Below are 19013 nucleotides of genomic sequence, written 5' to 3' on the forward strand. Positions count from 1 at the left end.
CCTTTGGCAAGCGTTCGGGGTCACCAGGGTGCCGGGGGATAACCTTCTGTAACCTTTGGAAACCATAGTCAATGGTGGGTTCGTTCAGAGCTGAAACAACAAACAACAAGGTGATGTGACAAGTGCATAGCAAGCAGGCTCTGTTGCACTGGAACAATTGGCACTGCATTGCAAAACCAAGTAAAGGATCACAGCAAAATCTCCTTTTACTGAAATCAGCACAGACTATGAAGTCTTGGTTCAAACACTGTTTGAGGTTGGTTCTGAGGCTTCGGTTCAAACAGCAATGCAAACCTTCCCCCTTGTGTGCCCATGACAAGGTTGCTAGAAAATTTGTGGATGTTGTGTACACACAATATTTCAAAATAGAAAGCAATTATGATCTCTAAAAGCCATGATGAAATTCATCTGATAAATGCTTTGCACCCTGTGTTTCATGTTGTTTTTGTTTTTTTTCCTCCTGTTTTCATGTTATGAGGAAGGTCCTTTGCGATGGGAAGACAAAAGGAGTAACTACTCGGGAGCCTCTCTTGTTCCAGATTCTATGATACATTTCATACGTTTCATGTGCAATGACCATGTATAATTTTGTTGTGAACTACAGACATTTGTCTTGGCAGAGGCTTTATTTTTCACTCATCTAAATGAAGTAAATGACATAATTCCCCTTGATTTCAGCAGCCCAGGTCATACCCAATCAGTGCTAAACTGTTCCAAAAGACCTAATGAATTTAAAAAGACTCATCTTTCCCTGGTCCTTGTCCAGTAAAATGGAGTAGAGAAATGGTGGAGGTAAAACACTTGAATCGTCATGAGAAAGCTGGCCTCTCTGCATTAATCACAGCTCTGACTGTGCCAAGCCTTTAAGCACATGCTTATCTGTAAGCACATACTTAAACCCATTTGATTTCAGCAAAGCAAATTTGAGCATATTATATTTTTCATATGATTGCCTGTAATTACAGGGGACTGCATTGAATGACCTTCTAGCTATATTTCCAGTCATATGATCACTTTAAAACTCAGATGTTAGTGAGACTTCAACATGTGCTTAAAATTTCCTAAGTGCTTTGGTGAACTAGAACAAGAGTCAAGCATTCTCAAGTATCTCTAAACAGCAGCACATCATGACTCTCCCATGCCAGTAGAGACAACTAAACTTTCTACAGCAATTTGTTAGCAATTTTTTTTTTGAGTTCAGTGAAAAAAATGTAGATATTTTTTTTCCAATATGAAACTTTATATTTTTAGTCTTTTTTTGGTGGGAAGGAAACCTAACAGTTTATTGTTGGGGGGGGGGAGGGCAGGGGGTTGGAGATTCACTTTAGAGTTTTTCTTAAACATATTTTGCCTTACCTTATTAATCACAAAAATATTTTTTGGAAAAGCTCTGCCTATGAAATTATGAAGACATCTTGCACCTTATATTATGGTGGTTTTATTATGAACTTTATTAAGGGGCTTGAATAATGCCATCTGATTCACGCGAAAAGATTAAGCATCAGTGTACCTCCCAGTCTCACTTTGTGTAAGCACTTCTTCGTGGCTCAGCGAGTTACACAGCTCCATCAGTCTCATCAAATGTGGCACAATTTGTCCATATTTCCACTTTTTAAGTGAAGAGCACTTTTTTTTTTTTTTTCCATACTGCTAACATTAAAGATTGTCAGCCAGACCATACTGTTGTCATGAAAGTAATATCCTGTCCCTGGCTTGTTTTTAATTAATTGCTGTTCCATAAACAATCTCACAAAACTGTCCAGTTTTTAAAGAAACTGTTCCATTTAAACTATTATTTTCTAACCACATTTCTACAGTGGATAGTCGTACTGGCAACCAAAGGGTCAGATTTTTGTCTTCCTGGACTGTCAGAACATCCCAACTCCAAGAGCAGGCCCAGCAATGCCACTCCAAATTGAGACAGAAGGAAGGTGATGCAGGGAAATCCAGATCTACCCAACAGCAGTCAGCCAGAAATGTACAGCTGATGGGGGCTGGCTGGAGGTGCACAGAGTCCAGCAGAATCTCAGCATTTCTCTAATACCAGAAGTAAATATTCTGAGCATATCTTGAAATGACTCTTATAGTATTATGGTAACACCAGATTAGAAATCTCAGGATGTTACCTTCTGGGCTATTGTCAGAAGTTCTCAGTTACCCCAAAGATCCTGGTGTACCTCCAGTCTTCTATTTCTTTTAATGCATTTCGCTTTATCAGAAATATCTGAATTTCGTCTTTTGTTTATATTCAGGTCATCACATGGAAGGGGTGAGAATAAAGCTTTTCCCCTGCTTGTGCCCTTTTCCTTTTTTGAATGGTTGGACTTTTCTTTTATTTTTCCAAGTGTTTCCTTTCACACCCTGGCCACACACTGTCCACTCTGTTTTGTAGTTTTGCAGAAAATATCATGGTACGTGTGTTTGTAAACATCTGATTTCATTACCTTTGAGTTTCCTTACATGGCTTCCTACCGCTGACCCATGTAGTTTAGACCTTCTTCAAATTTTACAGTAAATTAATTTACTGCTCTTTATATTTATTATCAAAACTACTCTGAGAAGATTAAAAAAAAAAAACCACCACTGTTCTAATTTACATTTCTTTTGCAAATACGTTAGAAGATTTTAGCATGCTTCTGTCAAATGTGTTTCTTCTTTAATTCATTCCGGTTTATGGCCATTTTCCCCTTACATCCTTTGGGAAAGTAGTTACTAAATTCTGCAATATTATAAATGGAGGCCAGTTTTGAAATCCCCCCAGAGATAGCAGTCATTTTCTCATATCTTCCCACACATTCGACACATTTGAAATCCACAGAGTATTTCCTGTGAGTATTTTCTGAACTAAATGACCAAAAAAAAATAAATGTTAATTTTATGGTCCAATCTCACAAGGCATCAAGCATCCTCTGAGAGATATTGAAAACTTTCTGCCTCAAAAACCTTAAGCTTTACTTTAGTTGTGGGGAAAAGGCTGCACACAGCAAATTGCTAGAGTGGGTGGGTCCTGAGCAGTAGTTGTCAAATATCACTCATTAGTCCGTATCCATTCAACCCTTGCAATCTTAGATATAAATTAAAAAAAAAAAAAAACAAACACTTTACTGCCTGAACATCCAGCCACAGATTGGACAATATCAACCCTCCATTCCTCCATTCCTAATCTCATTTATAATCCAAGTCAAATGCAATTAGTCATATCTCAGAGAAAGAGCCTTGTTTAAATATTTAACCCCAAATTCAGCATGGAAGACACACCAGTTCCTGTGTCGGTAGCTGGCAAAACTCCAAATAAAAGGTTATATTCTAATCTCCTGGCATTGCAGAAAAGCCAGCTCTCAGCCCACCATTCATGGCAGCTAACACACAAGGTGAGATACCAGCTTTGTGCAAGGATTTGTCTCTGTCCCCTGGGAGCATAAGGCTGGTCTCTGCCTTTGAAGTCCATTCACAACAACACTTTTCCCAGTGCTCTAATTCAAAGAACATTTTATTTTCCTTGATTGGAAAAAAGAATCAATAAGGAATACAAACTCGCTGTTTATGTTCTTGACATCCATACATTAAAAACAAGCTAACACATACTGTACTTAAAATGCATTCCCATTACCCTAAATTTTAAAAGTACTATTGAAAGTACTACTAACTTTAAAAACTGTATTAAATTCAAATAGGTCCCAAGGCTAATGGAAGCAATTTGTATACCAACCCAAACTGACTGGCCCACTTTTCAAAATACAGGTATGATAATCTTGCGGTTTTAAAAGGACATTTAAATTGAAAGACTGTGAATTTAGTACATAATTATACCAATAGAACCCTTTAACTTGTCAACTTGTAAATCTAAAAGGCTATCAATCATTTCTAAAGAGGAAATAAACCTTAAAATTCTTTGATTGACAGTGCTTACTTTTTATGTGAAAAAAAAGGAGTAAAGTGGCCAGAAATCCATTTACAAAAGTACATTGTTTTACATAGGTGAGTAAAAAGCCAATAATTACACCTCCAAAAGACATATAAATCAAAGTAAGTACTTTTCCCTCACTTACATATTTTAAGTTGCAGTAAACTTCAGGTAACTTTTTATTAAAATACTTTTCCAAATGCAAAGCTTATTGAAGCCATTAATAGAGTAGCATTTTCATTTAAGCTAATATAATCATTTTTGCAAATACAAGATTTAAGCCATTTTTCTCCTTCCAAACAATAAACTTTCAGCCTGTCTCTTGTGTGAATTAGCTAAAATTACACCCAGGTGTACAAAATCTGTCTATCTATCCTAGTGTATGAGTTAAGGCACAATATTTATTATTCTTACCATTTTATGAATTACTTCTTAAACCCTTGAGGAAGAACTTTCTTTCAAATTAGACTCTAACAGAATAAACCATGAAGCTCTTTATGCAGCAAGTCTAAAGCCATAACTCCCAAAATCTAAGGCTTTTAATCAAGAAAATGTACAATGCCTATGGAAATAAGGATGCGTACATTATATTCATCTTTTCAAAGTCCAACTTATTTTTCAACAGAAATGCTGCTTACACCTCTGAGAAAAATATTTCCACCATAACTGTAACTTCAAATTCTGCTCAAATAATTTTAATAACTGCATGTAGATAACCCACCATCTTAAAAAGTCTTTCTCTCTCTCTCTTTTTTTTTTTTAACTAGTCAGTGGAAGGCTTTTTTTTTTAATATTTCACATAATGAATTCCTACTGTGTCAATAAAGCTTTTGTCGTTAATTGAATGACTGTCTGATGTATCTGAGAGAGGAATTTGTTTCTCTGGCCATGCTGCCAACTTACAGCAGAATGATCGACACTTAATATCAGCAATTAAAAGGACCTGTTCAAATATCGTATGGAATTCGTAGCTTGGGGTAGTGTAGGAGAACTCTTCACTTAGGAAAACTCATTCGGTGAATACAGAGAGTAATTGAATTAGACACATTTTAACATTATTATTCAAAGAAAAATAAACACACACTACATAGAAGCATTATGGAAATATTTCAGAACGTAAACCATATCCAGTTAATTTGTTTCCCATGCATTCATGGTTTCATTTATTCCTTTTATTTCGCAGCCCTTGTTTCTTTTTCATCCTGTTTGACCCAAAACCAATGAGAAAGCAGCACTTAGACCTATGAACTTCCCATTTTCTTTTCCACTGGAAAAGGCTGCAAGAGAAGAGAAGGGACTCTACAGGCTCAAATAACAGAAACGAAAAGATACCACAAAAGTCTGAAGGTTACAGACAAATTTGCCTTAGGTCCACAGGTCTATCAGTCCCTATTCCAGATGAGAAATCTGGTCTTGATTGTTTTAAGTGAAACTCCCAGGGAAGGGCTGCAAGTGGGAACTAAATGTCCCACACTGCTTGTTTCTGTGGAGCACCAGAGAGTTGCTGGTTTTCTTGGAAAGACAGAGGCATCACAGGGGAAAGTTTGCAGAAGGCAAGAATAACCTGAAGAAGTGGAGTGCTATAATGGCTGCAGATCACACCACGGGTTGTGGCTAAAACAATGGCATGGAATAAGATTCTTTAAGCTCTACCTTTGTCTGCACAAGAATCTACTTTCTTTAAATTTGGCCCTACAACAGAAGGATGTTTCAAGTCCTGAATTATGATGTCAAAGAGACAGGGCTTTGGTGTCTTCAGCACAGTTGTTTTGAGTTTTTTCCTGTCTGCTGAGAGAATCTTCACCAACACATAAATAGAACTTGACTCTGTGTCCAAGACACAGTTACGTGCCTCAACACCTCATGGCCATAAAAGACTATGAAGAACTCCGTACAAAAAAGCTGCAGCAGACTCATGGCAATGAGGGCCAGGAACAGATTTAACATGTCTGTGCCCAATAATTAAATTAGGCCAGAACATTTGAAGGCACAGAGAATTAATGTTTTAAATAAAATCAAGGGCAGCTAAGGACTTCTTTTCTTCTGGACACGGACTCACCTCCAGCAACTCAGATGCCAACCTCTAGAATCATCTCTCTTCTGATCTGTACTTCTGACTGTATTTCCCCACTGTGCAGTGTGGGGTGCACGTGGCGCCAAATGAGAGTAGTCTCTTGAACGGCTCTGGCTTCTGACTCTCCACTCTTACTGAGCATGGACTTTACAAGGAGACAGAAAGTGACAGGTCCTGCCTGTTGGAGAGGCAAGATACTGCCACAGAGCTGATCCAGGGTGTTTGCGTTTGCTAACAGCCTCTAGCTTCTACCTCCAGGTTTTGGGCGATTTTTGCTAGAAGCTTCTAACTAACAGAAATAAATCCTTGACTCTGAGAGACAGCTGCCCAGGATAGGACAGGATAGACCATATTTTTATTAAGCTCTCGGTGCCAAAATGTCTTGCTAGGGCCCTGCAGTACAGCAATACTAACAATGGATGATATTAACAAAGCAACATCTTGATGTGGCATGCTGTAAGCAAACCCTACCCTACAACTCTTATGCATAGTGGTCTCTTTTTGCCTGCTATACAAGACAGCAAGAAAAAAACACTTCAAAACCCCATCATCACATATAAAAAAAGTCTGTTTTGCAAATCTCCTTGCAAAGGCTATTCCTTTGTTAATTAAAGGTCGTTAAATGAAAACATGCAAGCATTTGAGCTATTTGTTGTTGTTGTTGTTGTGAATTTGGCTTGCTTTTTATAAAGTTTCCTTTCCACTGACTTTCCCTGGAGTGTTTATTCCCACAAGCAATGGAAAACGGAAGTGGGTGGGACAGCGAGAGCCTGCACAGAAAGGTTGGAGCTAGAAAGGCCCTTCCAGGGCTAACTCAGAATTTCCTTGCTTTTCTGGCCTCACTACTCCCTCACTTAAACATAATCTTGTGCACTGAATTTCCCTTTTAAAAATCTAACTGTGACACAATATCATATTTTTAATTGGAAATAGAAAGAGAGAGCAATATTCAAAATGTAATTGTCATATCTTATTGCCATCTTATGTCCAAAAAGACAACACGTGTATGTACCAAGCAGTAAGAAAAATGTAGAGCCAAGTCAAATAATAAATCTAACACCTAGATCTCTTGAGTTTTCCTAGTGACTGCTCTTTACTTGAACTAAAGATGCAATAGGCCAGCTTTTGAGGCAGCTCCAGTGTGTTCATCAGTGTTATTACAAACATGATAGACAGCATGATATTTTCTTCCTGATAACAATTTTTCTCCAGCAACTAAGAACCAGAGGAGACATTCCCTGCCCACCTAGCCCAGTCTCTGCAGGCAGTGGGGGTGCTGAAGATGCAAGGAATGCATGTCTTGAGCCCAAATTTTGTTATGAAAGTTATGGAATTAAATTACTTGATCTGTCTAGCAAGGATCATGTGTTGGTTTCTCAAAATACATTAACTCCGAATGTTCACTCTCAGGAACCCACAGCCTGGCTAGGGGAAAAAGAAAAAAAAAAAAAAAAAAAAGAGTCAAACAATTTGTGAGCTTCGCAGTTTCTTCTGTCTCTAACTGCACTGACCTCTTGTCTAATGGGGAAAATTTGAACCTAAGGGAGTCTGAACCAGAGTCCAGTTTCAGGCACTGGAATTTGAACATACCAATTTCAGAACAGGCTCATAGAATTCACTAAGGATATGTATACAGAGGGCCAGGAAATTAATGCATCTTGGTTACTTCATCTAGTCATCTGGGCTAATTGATGCATCTTTAGCAGCCATTATAAAAAGGGAATAAACAGCATTTACATGTGAACATTCTCCTGTGTCAGACACATTCTGGTAATATGTGAGCATGCAGCAAAAAAATTACTGAAAATGCCTAGATCTCAATGGATTACTGCTTCTTTTAAATAAATGTGCTGTCATACACACAAGCGCAAAAACACATACAGGCCAAGATTTAAAATAATGGCTGCCTAAGGTTGGCTTTAAGGTCTATATTTAGGTCTACTTAAAAACATTTAAAAAATAGACCCTGTATTTATTTTTAAACTGTTGGCTCAGAAACAGATAGAGAGACGTACCATAGGAAATGCTAAAATGTCACCTCATGTAACCTTTTCTTTCATTTTTAATATGCTTATTTTCAACATTTTTCCTGTGCATGGACTCCTCAGATTCCACAATGTACACACAGATGCCTTTAAAATTTTCATAGAGAGAATTTGGGGTCGGGGTATAAGAAGTCGTTTCCTTTTGTTACCCTTCACTAACTCCTTTGAGGTAGACAGCATTGAAAACCATTGTTGTAGCATGTTGATATGTGGAAGTATTTTCTTTTGAATAGTCCCTCTTTCTCTTTTAACCCCGCTATTTCTCATCTTCTTTTCAGATTATAAAAAAAGATTATCAGGGTATGCAATGCATAAATGAAAAATACAGTGTCCTGCCTGAGCACCAAAGCCATTCCTATTATAAACCATCTTAGCATAATTTGGCTGTTTCTCAAAATTGTAGACTTCTGATGTACAAATGCACTGTTGTCAGAGCAAAAGAATCTTCATGAGAGAAAACTGGAAAAACACCAGCTATCACATCCAAAATGTCTGCAAATGAGATTCATGGAGAAGAACAGGTAGACCTGAATCACAAAAATGAGATGAATTGTGCCTAGGTGTAATGAGCATTGCATTCTCAGAAGAGACTGACCTCTTGTGAGGTTTAATTTAAATCTTTAATCCTTCTTCAAAACTAAGCTTAAATCCCTTGAGAAAACAATAGTTTCCAAATATCTTCATTGCTAAACATTAACTTTGATTCGTCTACATGAAATAGCGATAAGGCTACTCACTCGAAAGCAAAAGGACCGTTTTGGCTGTAACCTGGGTGATACAGCAAATTGTTTTAAAGTAAAACAGTTAGGTTTGCTGTTTGTAACATTTAAATAGTAATGCGTAATTGGAGAGCTCTCAGTAGTGTCTGATTTTAGCAGCCATTATATCACCTGCTTCTGTAACTGTTCAGACTTTTTTTCACAAAAATTTTGACAACAACTGTTATCAAGGATAAAAAAAAAAAATCATACCAGCCTGTCTGATAAACATGTTTCCCTGCCCTCACACCCCAGTGAGCACTGTGACACTATACTTTTATCATCTAGTGTGTGCTCAGAATGAGCTTAGAACAGCAATTGCCAGGAATAGGCAGGCGATAAACTGCATTGATTTAACACATCTTGTTTTCAATCATGCTCGGATTTTCTGAGCACGCATTTTTCCTGTACTCCGGCTTGTAGCTTTTATCTGACGAGCTGATCCCTTTTCACTGGAAAATGAAAAGGTCGCACAATAAGACACGGTTTACTGGAACTTGAGCACGCACCAGGGAAAGTATTTTAGATAAATACTGTCAGACATAGTGGAGCTGAATTTCAACAACACAATTGCTAAACAACAATACTTATTACTCTCTAGAACAAGCCTACAAGCAACTTATGGCTCACAGCAGGGGAGATCTCAGAGTTAGGCTCAATAGTTGAAGAAGCCTTATTCAAGCCTCTTTAAAGATGCACTATTGCTTTTGCCTTACACGCACTGACTAGCCATACCTCAGGACCAAATTAAATGCCTCTTAACTGCTTTCCTAGGTAATTTGTAAATGACAGCAAGCCATATCAGTAACTTTTTTCTTCTTTATTTATTTATTGGTGATAGAAGTGCAGTAGACTACTTAACTCGTTTAATTGAATCACATGGGGTACTGGGTGGTGTTCAAACTAAAATTATCCATATGTGAGAGTAATTTAACTGAAACGGATTAATTAGGCAAGGTGAGTTGCTGAGGAGGTCAGTAAACAAACAAGGAATAACATGGCACGACCTGTCTATGAATGACCAGGATAGAGCAAACACATAATGATAATTTTAATTTATTTTTCCCCCCATCTGAAGCGACTGTAAAGATCCTGACCAATACAGCACTGGAAGCAAAAATATCTTTAGCTATTCCTACCAGAAGGGGGAAGTGTACTTAGTGCAGCACCTAAACCTACCAAATCCACCTCTTTTTTTTTTTTTTGCCTGGAAGAAATTTTTTCAAAACTGAAAAAAGTGGGCTTCCCATCCTTCTCCCCCTTCTAGACTTTGGAAAAGACTTATCTTTGTGAATGCTTCCCAGATTGCTCCCCTTTTCCAGCAGCCTTTCTCAGGAGCAGGACCCCATTTTTCATGGACCCCAGACCTCATTTACAGGTGCCAAAACTCCTGCCCAGCTCCTTAATGAATAACACAGGCTGCAAGTGAGGATGGCAGGTTCAATAGAAGAATTCCTTCCACATAGGCTATTTGCTGTGGCGGCAGCGGGTTCAGCTGTACTGTGTTATTCTGAACAGATTGTGTCCTGCTAGTGAATAGCACAAACAGTTGATATTCACAGGTGAAAGCAACCCTTCCTGCCTTTTCCCTTAATATATCATCATGCACTGCTTTTGATAACACTTGTACAGAGTTCCTCAATTTTTGCAAAAATAAACCAGGGGTGAGGAACTCCAGCCCAATCCCATCTGCAATTTAGGAGAAAGAGGCCAGCCTTCCCTGGGCTCTGGTCACCAAGACACCAGCAGCTGCTGGCTCAGCTCAGCTCTAACAGCTGAGACACAGCAACACCTCCCAGTCCTTGTGGAAGTCTGAAATACAAAGGGATGTCCCTAAAATACAGCATCATCCCCACAAGCATCCTTCCCATTTTTCAGCAAGGGCTGAAAATATTTACATTTTCTCTGCTTCTCATACATGATTACTGAGATGGAGATGCTCTCCTAAGGATTCTATGATTCTCCTAAATGCGCTTATTAGTCACTCAGGCCCAGTGTAAACTCATCTCAAATTCACTTTGCCCAAGATCCTTAACCAGTGTAAAGCAGAACCGTTTTGTCAATTCTTCTGAAACGACACTGAATTTTACTGGTTGGGGGTGAGCTTCTATTTTTCATATACACATCAGATAGCCAAGCCTTCGCCTCTAGTCGGATACATCCATCTTTCTCGGATGTTCTGCTCACATTGTAAGACTGACAGAATGAATATGGTAAATAATATTTAAATTATGTTTGGAATTATAATTTTAAATAGGCAAGTCACAAGCAAAGTGATAGACCTCAAGACAACTATAAGGTAAAATTCAACTTTGTATGCAAGGCCACTTTACATTCAGCCCTGTGAGCCTATCTGCAAGAAAACTCATACAAGCATTGATTTCTCCCTCTCACCTGGCAAGTTTTTTTTTGCTAGACAAGGAAGTTGAAAATCCGTGCTGCATTTTTAGGATTATCTCATGCAACACAGGCAGAATTCTGATATGTCTTCTTCATTAAGTGCTCATAATCCCAGAAATGAAAGTAACTCATTTCTTCCCAGGGTGCCTGTTAACTGAGAAACTCATCTTAATTGAATGCACAGATCAGTTAACCATCTCCAGATTCGGAAACCATTAGTGCCCCATTTGCACAGCAGCACGGCTGGCAGGTCTTCTCCCTCCACTGCGCTTGAGGGGAATCTGGGATTCAGCAGAGGAGGGGAGGTGTTGGAGGTGATGAGCAAGCACCGGCAAGGGCTTACACTCACGACAAAATGAGTGCTCTGGGGCTGAGCAGGCCTTTGCTAAATTGTCAGCTCTAGATCACCTTGCAAGTCAATTACAGAGAAATCAACAAATTCTGCAACTCTGCCCCCAAATACTAGTTAAGGAGCCTCCAAACATGCCTAAAGAGAGATGGAACCAGGAGCCTCATAGGCATAAGAGAAAAGGAAGTAAAAATAATTACCTGTTTCACTCCCTTCTCATCCTGCCTCTCTCCTACCATCACAATTTACCATCTAGAATATACTTGGTACACCAGCAAAGATGCAAATGGAAATTAAAAAACATCCCAGGTGCAGTTGTTGGCCTATAAAGCGAATGGCTCAACACAAACAAACAATTGTGAAAGGCTGGGGCAAGTGAGGAACCCAACTGAAACCCAGTGTGCTGCTATGAAACACTTGTGATGTTTCATTTATACATGTGAACTGACCTGTGGTGGTCACTGCTGAGTTTGGGATATGCAGCAAAACATCTCTGCTGGTCGGTGTTGCTCCGAGGCGGCAACCACATCCTTCTATGTTTGTCTGCCAACTGACTGACGCTGTTCCGAGACAGCTGAACTCTTTGCATTCAAATAGGGCTAACCAAATTAGACATTTTCCTTTTAATAGGATTTTTAAAAAAATATTGTGTTATTAGATTCATTTTTCCTAAAACAGAAATGTTATAATTTCCCCAACACAAGGCAGAGGTAAAATAAACACGTTAAAAACTGCAAGATGATCAGAAAATAGAGTAGAAGATATAAAGATACCACCAATAACCATAAATGACCACAGAGGTTTAAAATCATGCATTTATGTCTGTTTATGTCTTAATTTTCTATGCATCATTGGCAGCCTATAGGAAAAATCATATCTCAGCTCTGAAGTTATCAATAAAATACCTTCAGAGTGACATGGTATCGCCTATTTTCTTGTGTAAAAAAAAAAAATAATAATAACTTCCATGCAATTCAAAACAAAACCCAAACCTCACAATAATGGATTACACTATTGTTTGGAAACTATTTGTTTCTAGTGGGTTTCATGAAAACTGTCATCATTATAAAAAATTTCCACCAATGTGTATCATATTAATATGCCTTAAAGTCCAATACTGACACAAACAGTACCATCAGGTGATAAAAACAAAGATACCGCAAGTGTGACATGAAAAAGAATATTTGAATGTTAAAATCTAATTTAGCAATTTGCAAATTGGTGGTCTAAAAGGAGGAATTTAACATTAATCTTGCTGGAAGTGGCATACTTATCAGTAACTGATTTGTAGCTTTCCAGGCAGTAAACAATATATATAAATATATTCCTGGGTCCATCAGCAGTATGCAAGAATGCTCTTAAACAGACAAACTCAGTAAGGCCCCGAGTGAGCAAAGCATTAAGCACCTGGCTGCCAGAGTTAATTAGTCTGTGCAGATCAATGCACTAATGCTGCTGCTCCTGCTCCAAACCAGCTCTGTCATAACCGGCCAGGGCATCTCTGCTTGCTGCTCTCCTGTGCTGCAGCTATGTAACGCAAGAGGGAAGCTTTCTCTTCCTCCCCCGTGACCCGCACGCATGCCAAGCCCATCATCTGGGTATCTGACCACTTGCTGTAAGGACACCTCAGCTCACCAGGGAGGATGCAGGGACAGAGACAGGAAGGAATGGCTTCCCGTGCTGCCTCCCAGCTTTGCACACTTTAAAAGGAGCTACCTCTTTTTTGGCCCAAAATGCAATTTGCTACAGTGCAAAGCAGCCACCAAGGCTATCAGAAACTGGCTCTAAGCACTGAAAAAATTGCAAAAATGTGAAAAATGTGTTCTGTTCAATGCATTGGACTTCTGAACAAAACTCTTTGGCTTTGTACTGAAAAGACAGTGTTGACACACTTATATCACCGGGCTGGCAGTGCCTATCCTTGCAGAGCCTGGGGACAGCTGGGGGATACAGACCACACCTTCGATGCCTCTCCAGAAAGGAGAAGCCCACCAGTGGAGTTTATTACTTCATTGCTATTGAATTTTCCGTCCTGTGTGGTCTCTAAGCGAGCACACGACACACGTTCAGTGGCAAAGGTAATTATCCAAAATGAATCTAAGTGTAGGTGATTGATTAAAAATGGACACTGAAAATATATTGTGTCAAATTAAACCCTAATATGCTAGCATAATTGATTGTCTTAAAAAATTAAAGATTTGTGGGTTTTTTTGTTTTTTTTTTGTTTTGTTTTGTTTTTTTTAATTTTACTTAAAACAGGTCTAACAGTCTTCTCTTAATGGAAGCCACAGAAAAATGTTATGTGTATGCGTGTGTGTGTACAAGTGGTCATGTGGCCAAAAATGTGTTATCTGCATCTCCTAGCACATAATTCCAAAAACACAAAATAACACAATAATGTCCTACATATGCATGTGTACAGTGACTCAGAAAGAGGACAATCCTTCCCCTGACCTGTACTGTAGCAAGTGGTAGATTACCAATGGAGCAGATGCATCCTGGCTTGAGATAGATAAAACTGAGAACGACACAGCGATGTTATACTTAGATGTGGACTTGCAAACTGGTAGATGCTTTCTTCCAAGCAGCAAATGAAAATATAATGTCACATTTTTCTGCCAAACTTTGTCACACAAAACAAAAGTGAATGAGCAAGAAAAGAGAGGCAACAAATTCCCACAGGATTCTCCTGCTCAATTCAAGACGACCCAGACCTGTCATTCCCCTTCGTTCCCTTTCCTTCTGCAGTCTGCCCACACCAGCAGCATGACAGACAGAGAGCCCTTCAACTACTGTTTTGTTAGTTTGCCACAAGTATAAAATAAAACATGCAATGAAACACATATAAAAGGAAACCAAATATATCATCTCCTGTTCCCCTAGAACAAAACTGGACCAAAAAAAAAAAATCTTTTTCAACATTCAAATATTTAGAAATGAAATGACTGGAAGGGGAGAGATGGGACTAATCCAGCTATGTTTTAAAGCTGGTTGTACTGCGACATACCATACTATTCCACAGGCAACATTCATCTTACTTCAGCTAATCGTGTATAATGGACACCAACCCACCAAAGGCTGGTGCAAGTATCGGATGGCAGAATTCAGTTTCAAGTACCCTCAAAAAATTATTGAAGCTTGACTTTTATTACATACAACTGTTAAGCATACAAAACGTTATTTATTATTGGTTAGGCTCTCCAATCCCACTGGATTAAAGAACACATTACATGATTGGGTCAGATTTTTTTTTTTAAGCATTAAAACCTCAGTATTTCAATCAGATTATGACTGTGGTGCCTCTAAATTTCAGGGCATTACTCCAGTGTAGATATAGCAGTCAAGATGTTGATGTAATTTTCAATAGCAAAAGTGAAATAACCCCTCAGCAATATTTTTTGCCTTACAATCAGAGCTCTTTCCAGATTATTTGACATCATACACCCCCTGTAATTTACAGCAGTCCTGCATTGAGTCTCCATTTTGGAGTTGAGGAACAAACAGCCATAAAGCCATAAAATTTAGTCACCTCTGCCAACCTACTTAGAAATTCTCAGTAGGCACCAAATGAACTTTTAGGACTCTAAATATAATTAAAGTTCTGACTCTAAGTAACAGAGTCAAAATCATACTGAAAGTCTGAGAGAAAAAAAAAAAAAGCAGAAAAAAAAAGTCTTTCTGCAGTTGGAGGACAAGATACTTCGCTGTTATGGATCTACAGTTTGCAGTGCCTGGTAGGTGGTCAGTAGTAACTTCAGCCAATACAGAGATCCTGTTATTATTCAGGGTTTAGCTGGCTAACGACATGAACAATCACAAGGGACAAGATTCAAAGTTCTGTTACTCTGTGCTTGCTGGACAATGTTAAAAGAGTCACTTACTAGGAACAATTTTTCAGTAGCAAACTGCATAGGAAAGGAGCTGTGAATCAAGGATTTCCTTCCATTCCAAAGCAAATCAAGTTTTCTAACTACACCTTAAGCCAATGAGTACAGATGAGTATCCACCCTACATTGTCTTAGTGCCTTCAAGTAGAATTTATCTTATTTGAGGTTTTTAAGTGTATTTACACTCTTAATTTGAAATCTTTGGAGACATGTAACAGCCCAGAAAAATGACATTTAGACACCATCACTAATTTCATGTTAAAATAGCAGTATCTATGACAGAAAATCAGTATTCTTCAATCTGCAGTGTACAAACTCTCAAGATCCCAGATATTCTGCAAGCGCTTCTTGGTGGTCCATGAAAGGGAATCAAGAGAGATACAAGTCTATTGTCAGCAAGCTTAAGTCTACTGGACAATTAATTGCTCAAGGGTTTGAATTTCCACTGGAAAATATTTAGGTGTCCACAACTCTGAAAAATGTTGAAAAGACACTGCAATAAATGGTTTGTTAGCACAAGCTCTCCTCCCGCTGGAAGCTTTGCTACATACATTGAGGCACCAGTTTGGAAGGCTGTGGATATTTTCTGCTGAACGGGGCCCTTGGAGAGGAAATATTTGATTTACTTCAGAGTTCTCATTTCCTTGAATTGCAAATAAAGTGTAATTTGATTAAATGTAAATGAATCCTACAATACTTTTGGTGGCTTGTCTGAAACAATTGATTGTAATGGGCATCCATCATTTTGCTTGATTTTAATTCAGAGACAAAAACGGCAAAATGAGAAAACTAAAGCAAGTGCCACTAACATTCTAGAGCTGGAGCAGTTGAGATTTCTGGTGCTGGACTGTCATTTCCATTGTTCTCAGAGAGCAAGCAATATAGTGGAGGGAAATGCAACAGCAAAAAGAAAAGAATGACGTGAAATACATACCTAGAAATAGAGGAAAATTAAGCTTTTTGACAATGAATTCTGTTAGATTAACTTAAAGAGCACAAATCGTTAAATTTATTGTAACGGATATTCTAAAATGAATAAGTAAAGAAGATAAATATTGTTCTGTGTTTCTCAGTTATAATAAAAGCTTCCTTTTTTATTTTTAATAGATCACCCAATTCCTTTTTTTTCACCAATATAATTTCCAAGTGTACAATACTGGTTTCAGCAGTTTTTGTGGCCTGAAATAATAAAAGAGAAGTGAAATTTTTTCTAATGACACAGGCTTGATAATCTTTTGGTATCACTCTCTTCAAATGTGGAACTACTTCAACCACAGAGATAATTATAGATGACCAGATTGTAACTGCTTTATTGCTCCTTTTTCCTCATAAATTTTTATTTTGGAAAGTCAAGTGAAAAACATGGTTTCAATTTCCGACAAATTGCACACAATTTGTTTTTAACAAGAAAATAGAAAGAGATGGTATGGTCTTTGAAACAAATTACAGAGACGAGTTTGTTTCTTTGTTTTTCAGCATCATCAGAATAACAAAATACAAAATGCTGAAAAGATGACTGTGAAAAAAAGGCAACTGTACTAAGAAAAGCAACACGTAATTCTTTATCTAAATATCCTCTGAGCAATTTAACAAGGTAATGCAATTGCTCTAGCCTTTTTCCCTCTGTTTTACCAGACTGGAGCTTAAAAGAAATCAAGCTGCATACACGTGTTACAGGAAATCTTCTAATAAGAAAATGCTGTGTACATAACTATCTTGCTCTCTCAGAAAGTACCAGCAATTGCCAAAGTGCTGTGCAAAGCATCCCTATTCAGACCATATTAAAAAGGCCTGGATAAATACTTACATGGAACTAACAAAACAAGGGGAAAAATCTAAGCCAACAGAAGACAGACAATATTTATTTTGCCCAAGAGGTATGTAGGATTCGAATTAGTGTGTGGTTTTACCTACTTTACCCATACCTATAATTACAATATATATATATTAGGATCCTAAATCAAATTAAAGGCTACCCAGCTTTCCTTCAGCAACAATGGTCCAACAGAGGTTTTAGAGGAGCTGGAAGATGCCCTGGAGCAGGTAACAGCAGCATAAAGCAGACATTCAGAGGGAATCCTGCCAGTGCTGCCAGCACAGGAGCAAGCAGGCTGAGATCAGGACATACAGGGAGACAACCCAGGTCCAACCAAGCCCATCGGCAAGCAAGGCTATGAAATGGGTCAGTGGAGATTAAAATACAAGATGGAAAGTCCGGCAAACATTTGAAGTCAGGCAGTCAAGACTAATTGTAAGGACTCTGGGTACTGCAATTCTTAGTATAATCCCTAGGAATTTTGCAAAGCTTGACATTTAAATTCCTAATTTAATAGGGCTCTTAAGTGACCTAAAGAGTTTCCTCAACTTTCACTGTGTTATTTAGCTGCTTCTGTGTTAATATGTTTTTGAAACTTAAAGGATAATAATTGATATTGGTTTTAACCATAATAACACTGAAAATCACTCGATGATGTATACAAGTATGAAGACTATCAGTTTTCTTTATAATGTTGAAAAGTGTGCAGAACTTTTGAAAAGAAGTAGTAAATAAACAAAATAGACCTATTTTTAATGAATTTTAGTGCAAAAAAATTTTTGTTCTGAAAGAATGTGTGAAAAATATCAATTTTCCTTGAGAAAAAAAATAGTACTTTGGAAAAAAAAAAAAGAAACAACCGTCCATAAAAATTCAATTTAACAAATTTGAGAAATCTAGAGGGATAAAAGTTATTAGAGAATTACGGCAGAAATCTGAGAAAATAACTGTGATGAATTTCATGCAGCTTTAGACTTTATTACACAAATCCCTAGGAAATTTTTTCATTAGAAAACTTCCACTGGCCAATAACAGTGCAAATCTCAAACTGTTTTCTAAAAAAATATGCGTGCAGCCACAAAACTGCATAACTGCTCTATTGACACCCTGTGTCATATTCATTTCCTGTGTTAGCCATAATATGCAGTTTTTGTCTGTCCTACAGCTGTAATCAGTAAAGAGAGAAAAAAATAACCACACTAGTATTGCCTTGGTTTAAATGGATGCTACACTGCAAACACCTTGACCCTCAAAAAAATAATTCTTTCAGTGGGTAGAAACATGTGGTCCTACTTCTTTCCAGAGGCTAGCGCTCAGCAAGAGCATGTCTTCAGATTGCAATTGTCCCTTCCTGACTGCAAATGCAAAGAGTTTAAGAGAAGAGGGTTTTCTTCACCCCGCATGTCCCCGCAGAGCCAGAACGCACACCTCAGTCATTTATCATCATGCCATCACAACCTGCCAGCTTGACAATGATTTTTCCCCTGGGGTTTCTAGACTAGAAATGTTATTTAGGTTACAAAAACAATTGCATGTTTTCTCCTTCCTGAGCCAGCATAGACCTGCAAGCATGCAAACGAAAGGACTGAAAGCCTCCCAGGGCTGCAGCCACTGCTCACTCCTCAGCACTCTCACTCCCTGCCCAGGCAAATACATGCTGATGGAGAAAGAAGTTGTGCCCAAGTGAGTGGTGCATGGTGAGATGCTATGACCACCATAACCTGTGCTCGCTTTGGTATCAATGGTTCAACAGTCTTACTGCATGATCTTACATAAAGCA

General features: G+C 38.2%; 1 protein-coding gene across 16 annotated transcripts in view; it reads right to left on the bottom strand.

Annotated features, from left to right (window-relative positions):
• EBF1 (EBF transcription factor 1) overlaps positions 1–19013 on the bottom strand; it is a 312296-nt gene that overhangs the window by 71306 nt on the left and 221977 nt on the right. For all 16 annotated transcript variants that reach the window (XM_083799058.1, XM_083799062.1, XM_083799055.1 and 13 more), the window contains one exon: positions 2–90. In XM_083799058.1, the coding sequence (XP_083655184.1) occupies positions 2–90 (89 nt within the window). The remainder of the gene's footprint in view (position 1; positions 91–19013) is intronic.

Source organism: Anser anser (assembly GCF_964211835.1).
Source record: "Anser anser genome assembly, chromosome: 14".
NCBI classification, from domain to species: domain Eukaryota; kingdom Metazoa; phylum Chordata; class Aves; order Anseriformes; family Anatidae; genus Anser; species Anser anser.